Source organism: Salmo salar, chromosome 09 (genome assembly GCF_965601325.2).
Source record: "Salmo salar chromosome 09, fSalSal1, whole genome shotgun sequence".
Taxonomy (NCBI): domain Eukaryota; kingdom Metazoa; phylum Chordata; class Actinopteri; order Salmoniformes; family Salmonidae; genus Salmo; species Salmo salar.
Genome location: NC_138299.1, coordinates 114,289,125 through 114,302,035, shown reverse-complemented (window position 1 = coordinate 114,302,035; position 12,911 = coordinate 114,289,125). Strand labels below are relative to the sequence as shown.

The window sequence follows — 12,911 nt, the reverse complement described above, 5'->3', positions numbered from 1 at the left end:
TGCCTATAATATCCACCTGTTGTCTATTCCATTTGCACAACAGCATGTGGAATTTATTGTCAATCAGTGTTGCTTCGTAAGTGGACAGTTTGATTTCACAGAAGAGTGATTGACTTGGAGTTACATTGTGCTGTTTAAGTGTTCCCTTTATTTTTTTGAGCAGTGTATGTTTGTACAATTAATGTAATAGGCAGATAGCTAACTAATGATTTGCCTACACACTTACACTACCGGTCAAATGTTTTAGAACACCTACTCATTCAAGGGTTTTTATTCATTTTTATTATTTTCTACATTGTAGAATAATAGTGAAGACATCAACACTATGAAATAACACATGAAATCACGTAGCTACCAAAAAAGTGTTAAACAAATCAAAATATGTTTCATATGTGAGATTCTTCAAATAGCCACTCTTTGCCTTGATGACAGCTTTGCACACTCTTGGCATTCTCACAACCAAATTCATGGAGTAGTCACCAGGAATGCATTTAAATTAACTGGTGTGCCTTCTTAAAAGTTAATTTGTGGAATTTCTTTCCTTCTTAATGCGTTTGAGCCAATCAGTTGTGTTGTGACAAGGTAGGGGGGTATACAGAAGATAGCCCTATTTGGTAAAAGACAAAGTCCATATTATGGCAAGAACAACTCAAATAGGCAAGGAGAAATGACAGTCCATTACATTACTTCAATCAGTAAAATGTCAAGAACTTTGAAAGTTAATTCAAGTGCAGTCGCAAAACCCATCAAGCGCTATGATGAAACTGGCTCATGAGGACCGCCACAGGAATGGAAGACCCAGAGGTACCTCTACTGCAGAGGATAAGTTCATTAGAGTTACTAGCCTCAGAAATTGCCGCCCAAATAAATGCTTCACAGAGTTCAAGTAACAGACACATCTCAACATCAACTGTTCAGAGGAGACTGCATGAATCAGGACTTCATGGTCAAATTGCTGCAAAGAAACCACTACTAAAGGACACCAATGATAAGAAGAGACTTGCTTGGGCCAAGAAACAGGAGCAATTGACATTAGACCGGTGGAAATTTGTCCTTTGGTCTGGAGTCCAAATTGGAGATTTTTGGTTCCAACCGTCTTGTCTTTGTTATACGTGGTGTGAATGAACGGATGATCTTCGCATGTGTATTTCCCACCGTAAAGCATGGAGGAGGTGTAATGCTGTGGGGGTGCTTTGCTGGTGACACTGTCAGTGATTTATTTAGAATTCAAGGCATACTTAACCAGCATGGCTACCACAGCATTCTGCAGAAATACGCCATCCCATCTGGTTTGGTCTTTGTTTTTCAACAGTGCAATGACCCAACACACCTCCAGGCTGTGTAAAGGCTATTTTACCAAGAAGGAGAGAGATGGAGTGCTGCATCAGATGACCTGGCCTCCACAATCCCCCGACCTTAACCAAATTGAGATGTTTTGGGATGAGTCGGACCGCAGAGTGAAGGAAAAGCAGACAAGTGCTCAGCATATGTGGGAACTCCTTCAAGACTATTGGAAAATCATTCCGGGTGAAGCCGGTTGAGAGAATGCCAAGGGTGTTCAAAGCTGTCATCAAGGCAAAGGATGGCTATTTGAAGAATCTCAAATATAAAATATATTTTGATTTTTTTAACACTTTGTTGGTTACTAAATGATTCCATATGTGTTATTTCAGTTTTTGTCACACCCTGATCTGTTTCACCTGACTTTGTGATTGTCTCCACCCCCCTCCAGGTGTCGCCCATCTTCCCCATTATCCCTTGTGTATTTATACCTGTGTTCTCTGTTTGTCAGTTGCCAGTTCGTCTTGTTTGTCAAGTCAACCAGCGTTTTTTTTGTCTCAGCGCCTGCTTTTCCTTAGACTCTCTTTTTCTCGCTCTTCTGGTTTTGACCCTTGCCTGTCCTGTCTCTGAGCCTGCCTGCCTGACCACTCTACCTGAGCCTGCCTGCCATCCTGTACCTTTGCCCCACCTCTGGATTACCGACCTCTGCCTGACCCGACCCTGAGCCTGCCTACCGTCCTGTACCTTTCCCCCACTACTCTGGTTATCGACCCCTGCCTGCCTTGACCTGTCGTTTGCCTGCCCAATTGCTGTAATAAACATTGTTACTCCGACAGTCTGCATCTTGGTCTTACCTTCAAGTATGATAGTTTTTGATGTCTTCTCTTTTATTCTACAATGTAGAAAATAGTAAAAGAAAAACAACCTTGAATGAGTAGGTGTTCTAAGACTTTTGACTGGTAGTGTATATTTTTAGGTGAATACATTGCTGTCTTAATATTCATGTAAATATCTTCAGGTTCAGTTGTAACAGTTTCAGTTGTTCAACAGGTTCAGTTGTAACGTGCGTCGTATAGAGGGGACCAAAACGCAGCGTGTTGAGTGCTCATTATGATATGTATTAACTCAAAAATAGTAAAGACAAAAGGCAAATGATCAGAAATACAGTTCTGTCAGGTACAAAGACTAAACAGAAAATAACTGCCCACAAAGGTGAAGAAAAAAAAACTACTTAAATATGATCTCCAATCAGAGGCAACGAGGACCAGCTGCCTCCAATTGGAGATCAACCCCCCCCATAACCAACATTGAAATAGAAAAACTAGAACTTAAACATAGAAAAACACAAAACACCCCCTGTCACGCCCTGACCTACTCTACCATAGAAAATCACATCTTACTATGGTCAGGACGTGACATCAGTAGCATGTTTGCTAGCACAATTGCTACGGTATAAAGAATATGAATTGATTTGGCATTAAAGCAAAACTTCAATTTTGCAGATGGATACTCTTCACCTATCCTTAGTGTTGGAAGAAGCATGGAGGAGGATGCATCAACACCCTGGAAATATGTTTGTGATGCAATCACTCATAACACTTATTTTCAGTGATAAATGAGTGTACTGTCTTCAAGATTGATAAGGTAAGCAAATGCATGCATTCTCAAATGTAGCCCAGACATTCATTCTTTGTAACAATTAGATATTTATTTGCTTTAAACTAGTAGTAGCTAGCTCATCTTGATCATGTTGTTCTTTCTCTCGTTCTAGAAGCAATCAGTAAGGCAAAAAGGCAGATTCGGGCCTTCAATTAAACTGAGGACAGATAAATGTGTGCACCAGACAGGCTTAAAGCTTCTTGCATGCATGGCTTTGAGATGGAAGTTACATAAAAAAATGCTGGGTTGTTTGGATGACCCAATTGCTGGGTTGCAGGCATTGGGTCAATAGTTCGGTTGTTATCTGTAAAAACAGCAAGGTTGGGTGGTTGGTGCTAGGTTATTAAGGTTGGGTTATGGCAGTGCCAATTTTAGCATGTAAATCTTGGTGGGGCAAACGTTTGGCTAGCTAGATAACTATGCCTGTGTCTGTAACGGCAGCTTAGTTAGCTAACTACCTTAGCTAGCTAGCTAAGTTTGACACTTCTTCTGGACTGTGTCTGACACTGTTTCACTCGTTAGCTAACATTAGCTAAGTTAGCTTGTGCTTGCAAACTTGCAAAATTGTATACAATATTCTGTGACCTCAAGAGTTTCTCGCTTCAGTGAGAAACACTGTGCTGCCCTCTTCATTGACTGTCCAAGGCATTCGACACTACGGATCACACCTTACTTATTCAGAAACTCTCTACGATTGGCATAGGTCAGGCTGCTTGTAGCTGGTTTGAAAATTATTTAACAGCATTGGTCTATTTGTACAAAACTGTAACTTTCATCTGTACGCAGATGACACTGTTGTATATGCTACTGCCCCTATGGCATCTCAGGCTCTGTTGACGCTTCAGTCTGCTTTTACTACCTTGCATAAAGCCTTGGTTGACCTGAAGTTGGTACTAAATGCTGGTAAAACCAAGTACATGTTATTTTCCAAATCATGTAATAATGTAACTGAATGGCAGCTGCATTCAGTCTACATTTATTCCTGTTATAGATTGTGGCGATATTATATACATGAATACAGCGACCAGTGTTTGAAGCCCTTGGACACAATTTATCATAGCGCACTTCGTTTTATAACATCTGACAGCTTTAACACCACTGCATTCTTTATCATAAAGTTGATTGGACCTAGCTAAAATCACGTAGGTCACTTCATTATTCTGTTTTTGTTTATAAAGCCTTACTCAATAAACTACCAATTTACTTAACATCATTGTTGAAATATAGGAACTTGGATTACAACACTAGATCACAGGATTAGTTAATGATGGAGACTTCACGTGTATCCACAGAGTTGGGTAAATCTGCCTTTTCCTACCAGGCCCCTATCATGTGGAATAATCTCAAAGTAACATTTAATTTGGATGTGTTGTTGTCTCTGGGTCAGTTTAGGAGAAAGGTGAGGGATTTTTATTTTGATACATGTGTTTGTTTTGTTTGACTGTTTTATATAATATTTGCTATTTATTTAAATTTGTGTTTTAAATTGGGTATCATTTTATTTTCTGTATTTTTCCCAGGGCACATTTGCAAATGAGACCTAGGTCTCAATGTGTTTTCCCTGGTTAAATAAAAGGTTAATAAAAGCTCGGGACAGACACAGCTGTAGGCTATTTGCGCAAGTGATAAGAGGTCATCAGTTAGGGCTATTTTATGATGTTTCCACTGGATCAGACATGACATTTTTCCCTTTCAAGCTGAGTGGTTATCGAAAGGGAGAGCGCTGAAATTATTTTTCAAATACATTAAGAAACTATTGTCATTCTCAATTAATATAAAAACAGACTTAGTTTGCTTTCTGTTTGAGGTGAAGAAAACATTACTTTGAGAAGCTCCGCAGCTCATTAGTGGTGGTGCATTAAGCCAATCAGAAATACTATCAGATCCCCAAATTGGCACATTTATATGCCTACATTTGCGAGCAGCCCAGGTAACCTATAGCCCTACTTCAATGCGTAATCAGGGGCGCGTCCTTACTCAACATTGACAAGAGCGCTCCAAACAAAAGACAATGACTAAAATGTCATGGGGAATTGATAGATACTAACAATGAAATGCAAACAATTCACACAATGAAGTTATGAAACAATTAATGTGCACAAATTGGCGGGAGAGAGTGCATTGTGGAGAGAGATGTGCATTGTACATTTTAGCCATACTCCCCTTCTTGAACTGTGCCATCCCGCAGCCTCCACAATGGATTAGTTCACTGAGATGGGAAGGTGTATCGTGTGCATAAAAAAAACATATATATATATATACATGTATATATTTTCTACTGCTCACCTGAATAAAATCTTGGTCAACCAAACAATCGACCAGTTGACAAATTGGGGTCAGCCCTAGTTCGAACTGATAACCTGCCGGTAATCGGCCTGCCTTTCTGAAAATCAAAGCTACTGACGCCCCTACTCATTTTGCTCTTTCCTCACTCCCTTCCCTTTTGTTCAACCATTTCACCTGTCTTATCAACCCTTCTCTCCTAAAAGTATGTAATTTAGAAATGTGGGTGAAACTGCCTTAATCTACCCCCTAGCGTTTAAGCCTTGCGGTTAAGAGCGTTGGGCCAGTAACTGAAAGGTTGCTGGTTCAAATCCCAGAACCAGCAAGTTGAAAAAGTCAGCTATTCTACCCTTGAGCAAGGCAGTTAACCCCCAACAACTTGGCCCAAAGCTGTCATCAAGGCAAAGGGTGGCTACTTTGAAGAATCTAAAATATATTTTGATTTGTTTAACACTTTTTGGGTTACTACATGATTCCATATGTGCTATTTCATAGTTTGTAGATGTCGCAATGTAGATGTTTTGACTTGTCCCAAATGTAGAACATTATCATATGGCAAAACAGCATGATGTGTGATTGCCTAAGATTGCTAAAGTGTGTCAGTGAATGTGAATATCTATCGATTTGCTCTGGCACTGCCTGATAGACAGATCTGTGTTAATACCACTTAAGATAGTGTCTCACACACACGCATGCGATCTGAGTGTGTGTGTGGGCGTATGTAGTGTTTGTGTTGGGGTGTCAGTGTGTGTGCATAGAGTCAGTGCAAAAAAGGGTCAATGCAGGTAATCCGGGTAGCCATTTGATTTAGCAGCCTTGTTTAGCAGTTATGGGTTTGGGGTAGAAGCTGTTCAGGGTCCTGTTGGTTCCAGACTTGGTGGTCTGGTACCGCTTGCCATGCTGTAGAAGACAGAACAGTTTATGGCTTGGGTGGCTGGAGTCTTTGCAAAATGTTGGGCCTTGCTCTGACACCGCTTCCTATAGAGGTCCTGGATGACAGGGAGCTCGGCCCCAGTGATGTCCACATCAAGTTCAGCTGAAGTTCATGCAGGCAATGCAAATAAATTAGAAGAAATTCAACATTGTATCTTGATTGTGTAGGAAAGGGAGGGGGTGGGATGGTAGGGAAGACAAAAATATAAGCAAAATTAAAATTAGGCTTACACTGAAAATAAAAAAATGACCCAGCTACTGGGTCAATCCCCCAACCCAATGTGATGTGTTTACATCACAACCCAACACACTGGGTTGTTTTAACCCAACAATATAGTCTAATTTACCCAGCAGCTGGGTCAAGTGTTCAACTCAAGGTGCTGGGTTAGAAGCACAACCCAACCCAACTGGGTTGAATTAAACCAATGCTGTGTTTGGCCAATATTTACCCAGTGCCATAAAACTAATTTGAATGGGAAAATATGAGCTTTCCACTAATTTGCGACAAATTGGCCAAAGGTTTTCCACAACTGGTAAGGGATGGCCTGCATCTGATGGTCAGTCTTTGGGGAGGGAGCAGCGGTGAGGCTGCCTCTCACCTGACTCATCGTCCCTCCTCTCTCCCTCCCTCCACTGAGAAAAGGGGACACAGTCTTCCAGCTGATGGTGAAACTTAAGTCGCAATGCATTATTTCTGCCTCATGCACCAATTCATGTTGAAATATTACTCTATATTAAAAAAGACACAAGTCGCAAATAATAACATCGCAAGGTTATCGAAACACTTTGCTATACTCATAAATTACAGCTGCAGTGGTGGTTGTAGAGTGAGTGGAAGTAGGAAAAACACACATTTTATGGCTTAGAAAACTGTTGAACAAAGTGTTGACAGTGCTGAATAACAACTTAAACATGAACTTACTCATAAAATCAGCACGAGGACACTGTGCAGACAGTTATCTGAGCTATCTGATTGGCCAGTGGTAGGCCTATTGTTGCACTTGATTTGCTCTCTATGGCCTGCCGGGTAGGCAGAGTTTGTTGTGGAAATATTGGGCCAAATATTTCTCAGATACCGGAACTCGTGAATTCAAATACACTTTATTACAAAAGTAACAGAAGCCGAGCAATTCCATGGAACAACTGACCTCTCCAGTCTCAGCACTCTGCTTTTATACAGTTTTACCCTTACATAACATACATGGTCACTCCTCTTTTTGTAAATGATTAACACCCCTTGGCTTTTCGCCACTATTATCTTCCTGTCTCGCATCTGGCTTGTCCACACCCACTTCTGACTTATTTATGCTCGTTTTAAATTATATTGGTGGTGTCACCATAGTGCTAATACAAAATATAATACATGTATTACATATATGTTCCCAACATACGTGTAGGGTTTGTCCGGCAGGGATGTCTTTGTCCCATTGCTCTCTAGAAACTCCTGTGGCGGGCTGGGCACATACACGCTGATACAGTTGCCAGGTGTACAGTGTTTCCTCCGACACATTGGTGTGGCTGGCTTCTGGGCATTGTGTCAAGAAGCACTGCGGCTTGGTTGGGTTGTGTTTCGGAAGACACATGGCTCTTGACCTTCGCCTCTCCCGAGTCTGTATGGGAGTTGCAGCAATGAGACAAGACTGTAACTACCAATTGGATACCACAAAATTGGGGTAAAAGCAAAAATATAAAAAATGTAATATACACATGACTTAAGCCTATGCAACATTAACCAAATAAAAACAGTTATGTAGCAATGAGTTTTGTGCAGTAGGCTAAAGGCCCACTTCCTTTTCACTGCAAATTGGCTATGCTTGAATTGCCCTGCCAATGTTGTTCTTCTCAGACCATTTTTAAATTATATTTAAAAAAAATCTGTATATGATCATATTGGTAATAGATAATTTGTTGTATTACTTGTGAGAAACAGCTAAGTGAGCTTCTGATGGTCAGTCTGAGGGGAGGGAGGGAGCACCGGTAAGGCTTTATCGTTTTCTTTTTTTTTACAGAAATGTTTGGTGATCAACTAGGAATGGCTTGGAGATCAACCAGTCAATCGCGATAGACCAGTTGGTGACCACTGCCCTAGGGTCTATGCTATAGAACAGTGGTCACCAACCTTTTCTGGGTCAAGATTACTTTCTGAGTCAAAATGCATGCCGACTGCTCAGATTTTTCTAAACGTTACTTAAAAATCGTAAGCCTATGCAATATTAACCAATAAAAACGGCATATTGGCTATGCTTGAATTGCCCTGGCATTATCGTTCTTCTCAGACCATTTAGAAATTATATACCATTTAAATTATACGATCATACTGGTAATAGATACTTTGTTGTAATACTTGTGAGGCACAGCTACTGTAAATGAGCATTATAATTTCATTGAAGATCGACCAGTCGATTGTGATCAACTAGTTGGTGACCACAAGTAATTGGAAATGTAATAAATATCATGGCCAGAACCTTTTTTGTTGTTGCTGGTATAAGGGAACTTTTTATCGTAGAGGTATGTGAGTGTGAGAGAAACGATAGGCTCTGACGAAATGGAAATGAATAGGCGTACAAACAAAATGATGATGTTTCCTACACCTAGCCCTCCAATAGACTCAGGGGAGTTTCCTCTATATTGCTACACCTGTCTGACTCCTTCAGATCTGCAAACACCAAAAGTAGAAGGTGCTAGTTGGGGGAAGGGGCAGAGGAGGATGGTGAGGGGAAGACAGCTCCTAATAATGTCTGGATATGAGTGAATGGAATGGTATCAAACACATGGAAACCATCTGTTTGATACCATTCAATTGATTCTGTTCCAGCCATTATTATGACCCTGTCCTCCGATTTTAAAGTGCCACCATGCTGGGAAGGGGCTATGGATTGTTTTGGCCAAGGACGAGGAAAATGAGATTTGGAGAAGATGAAAGCTGGAGAAGATGGGAATGGAAGGAGATGAGAGAAAATGAGACAATGGGATCACCATAAGATGTGAGTTGGTAATCTGACCAGAGAGAGAGTTTGGCCCAGGTGGTGCAGCAGGTAGAGACCATCATCTCTGCCACTTATGGCGTGTCCCGCCTCCAGACAAGCCCTTGACCTCTGCCTTGCCTCTGATTGGTGTAACACCAACAATGTGACTCTGCCTCTCGACCTCTCCTGTGATATAAACAAACAATGATAAGAGACAAAATACTCTCAGATAGGAAGGCAGAGTAAATTGATGCACAGTAAAAGTGTTAATTCAATTCCATTGAAATGTAGTCAATTCAGAAACCAAATAGAAATGTTCATTCCTGAATTGAAAAATCATCTGTTTGTTAAATGGGTTAAAATGTATCTCCTTAATTGGTGCAATTAAAAATGCATTAATTCATTTTTAAAAATTAATATCAATAAATTACTGAGTAGAGAGAGTGGATGAATGGATGTATAGATTAATTCAGACACACACACTGAACATAGTCATAACACATTTTTTCGACCTGATGAACTGTGAACAAGTTGGACTTTGCGGATCAGTTCTCATTCCACAACAAGCTTGTTTATTGACAGGCAGCCTGAGATAAACCCTTTATCATTATAATGTATGAATATTTTCAAACATCAAAATGAAAGCCAGGTTATTAGATCACATGTTGAAGATTTCCCCCCAAAAGTATTACTGCTTGTGCCCCATTTATTTCTAGGCTAAACCTCAAAACCTACAACCAATTATGATATGATGATGACAATGATATTGATGCTCATCATCATTATGACCTCTTATTATTATTGCTGTTATAAAGTAACTTCAGCAACTTGTTCTACTCTGCATGTATACAACATTTGGCGAGCTCTCAATGGTGTACCACTGTAACTGTATTCACGATAAACCTAAGTGTGCTTGTGTAAAGAATTGCGGGGACATTGTGCTGATTTTGTGATACATGCATACTGAATTACGTTGACAAAATAGGTCCCCAATCCTTGCTCTGCGAATAGGCTAGTAGTCCAGATAAACTTGAAACTATAATAAATTAATTACTGAATCAAACATGTGTGTAGCCTAAATTACTCAAGTAAAAAAATACTTTGAAAGGCATGGTCTGAGTATGTTCCAAGAAAAATTCAAATTGGTTCAAATGTGTCTAGGCAATAATCCTGCGAATTCAATTAAACTACAATATAACTGAGCGCGTCGTGAAGTTATGGCAGAGACAACGAATTAAACCGTAGCAAATGCCACCCAATACATGTATATTAGGCCTAGGGCACTATTGAGCAAATCTCACCCCATCATATCCTAGCTAGGGTGAGAGAATCGTCCCAATCCAGTTTTATTGTGGGCAATAGGTGTTGCTATGGAATAAAAAAATGCTTACCCCAGTCTTAATCACTGTGTCACACTCCGTTGACGAAACGTCGTGCAAGTCCAAGTCCCACCAGTAACGTTACTTTCGCTTGCACTTGTTCCATAAATCGAAAAACCATCAAATTTATCCACAAATAGTGTCAAGCTAAAATTCAAAAATATCCTAGCTATTTCAGAATCGTTGAGTGTCATTTGGCTTCATATCGTGGAAGAAAAATATACAATAAAAAGTTGAACCAACAAGTCTAAATCTTAACAGAAACACAGCTCAACAACTGGTAGTAAGAATAGAGGCTAACACTTCGCCACCGCACCTCATACCGTAACGAACTTAAAGAGCGCAACTACATTTGACAATACATTTAACAGGTTTATTTTTATATTATCAAATGGATTAATATACCTACCTTAGAAAAACGTATATAATACTATATAAAACATATCACCATGTGTCATTATTAATTAAAAACTAAACATAAACATTGAAGCTTACCCACAAAGTATTACGGTATTTAAGCCAAGTAAACCTGTACACCGCTCATTCTTAAACCAGCACTTGACAGTACTCACTTTCACAACATAGACAATATTTCATTCGACGCTTGTATGTCCCACTCGTTCTTATTATATTTCAGTGGTTCCACTTTTTAGCCTATGACTTGGGGGTATTATTTAGCCTTAAAATACTTAGCTGTCGCAGGTGTGAATGGGGCTCAAAGGTAAAGGCACTGTCTTGAGGGAGGTTATTTTTGCCACGCGCAGGATCTACGGATGTCAAAGTGCAGAAACCTGTCGCAGTGATATCGAGCAGTAGACTATTTCTTCTTATTTCTAAAAGCGAGTTATTCAGGGGGGCTGCTGCATTGATTTTACAGTTACAAAGATAACCAACTGAAACGGGGCTGACGCCAACGTTGTATGGAACTGCTGTAGGTAATGAAATGACAGATTTTCTCACTTTTTCCGCACTGCTCCTGAGCGTCGTGTTGCTACTGCTCAGCGGCATCATCACACCTGCATACACAGATGATGTAAGTATGAAAATACCACGCTGAATTAGTCTATAAGGGCTCAGCTTAGAGTAAAGTCTGCTGTATATCGTGCATGCATGTGTTATAACTGATTTGTATGGGAAATATTGTTCAACCATTGTTTATTGCGTACATGAATCTGAGTTGACGATATAGCTGAGTTGACGTGTCATCCAAGCCGAAATTACTTCAAATGATGTGTCACCTGAATAGCCTCCAATATACGTATTATTGTTAGCCTAACTCATACAGGTAGCCAGCCTAGTTTTCTTTTTACTTAGGGTAGCAGGAGCGTTATGTTGAGCTAAACTGGGTATAAAATGCATTGATGTCAGAGTTCAATTATGTTGATGTAATTTATTGCCTCTACAGGTCTAGGGCTCATGACGGGTGTATTACAAAGCTTTAGGTTACTGGTAAAGATTGCATTTAGTTGTAGAGTGATGACAATTTTAATAAGGTAGAATGTAAATGGTTAAAAAGATTCAGCCAGCTCCAACAGAGGCGCTATTGCGCGCGCGCACACACGCACACGCGCGCACACACACACACACACACACACACACACCCCACAGATAGCTCATTAAGCTGTTTGTTAATTAATACATTTTTCATAATCATCATCATTGTCCCATCTAAAAGCACTTAAAGCTACAGTCTGGAATCTGGGAATGGTAATTTCAATTATTGATATTCTCATGAGCAGCGCACACCTGTATTACTCTATACTTCCTACAAAAAGAATGCTCAATATGGGGCATTGAACAGTCAGCCTTGTGCAGACTGCCTGGAGGAAACAGAATCTATGGAACATATTTTCTGGTACTGTCCATCGGTTGCTCGCTTTTTGCATCGGTTGCTCGCTTTTGGAGTCAGGTTCAGGAATGGTTGTTCAGGATTCAGATGGACCTGCAAACTGAATTGTTAGGGGATCTGAAAAAACACGATCAGTCAATGGGAAATGTCATTATACTCTTGGGTAAAGTATTTATTTTTAGGGCAATATCAGTAAAATCTTTACAAATAGGGATGTTCAGGACCCTCGTAAGACGTCACAGTAAAATGGAGGGATGTATTGCAAAAGGAAATGACAAAATGGCATTACACTGGGAAAGATGGGTTAATCTGTGGACATTGGAGGGTTGGAGTTAAGAATGAACGGTGGATTGGCCGCTGTGGGTGAAAATCCAGCAAATGAAGAAAGAGGAAATTAGGAATGTATGTATAAATATACAGTGCATTCGGAAAGTATCCAGATGACTTTTTTCACATTTTGTTACGTTACAGTCTTATTCTAAAATAGATTAAATTGTTTCCCCCCCCTCATCAATCTACACACAATACCCCATAATGACAAATCGTTAACAGGTTTTTAGA

The 12,911-nt window shown here is 40.0% G+C and overlaps 1 protein-coding gene and 1 long non-coding RNA gene across 2 annotated transcripts in view; one reads left to right on the top strand and one right to left on the bottom strand.

Annotated features, from left to right (window-relative positions):
• Window positions 1-7,238: 7,238 nt before the first annotated feature.
• LOC106612356 (uncharacterized) lies at window positions 7,239-11,026 on the bottom strand. Its single transcript, XR_001330278.3, has 3 exons — window positions 10,514-11,026; window positions 9,133-9,308; window positions 7,239-7,766 (listed from the first exon to the last, which is right to left on the bottom strand). It is a non-coding gene; the product is annotated as an uncharacterized LOC106612356 (long non-coding RNA).
• Window positions 11,027-11,081: 55 nt separating this feature from the next.
• col4a3 (collagen, type IV, alpha 3) overlaps window positions 11,082-12,911 on the top strand; it is a 148,924-nt gene continuing 147,094 nt past the window's right edge. The window contains exon 1 of the mRNA XM_014213415.3: window positions 11,082-11,534. Within this exon, the coding sequence (XP_014068890.2) occupies window positions 11,445-11,534 (90 nt within the window). The 5' untranslated portion in view covers window positions 11,082-11,444. The remainder of the gene's footprint in view (window positions 11,535-12,911) is intronic.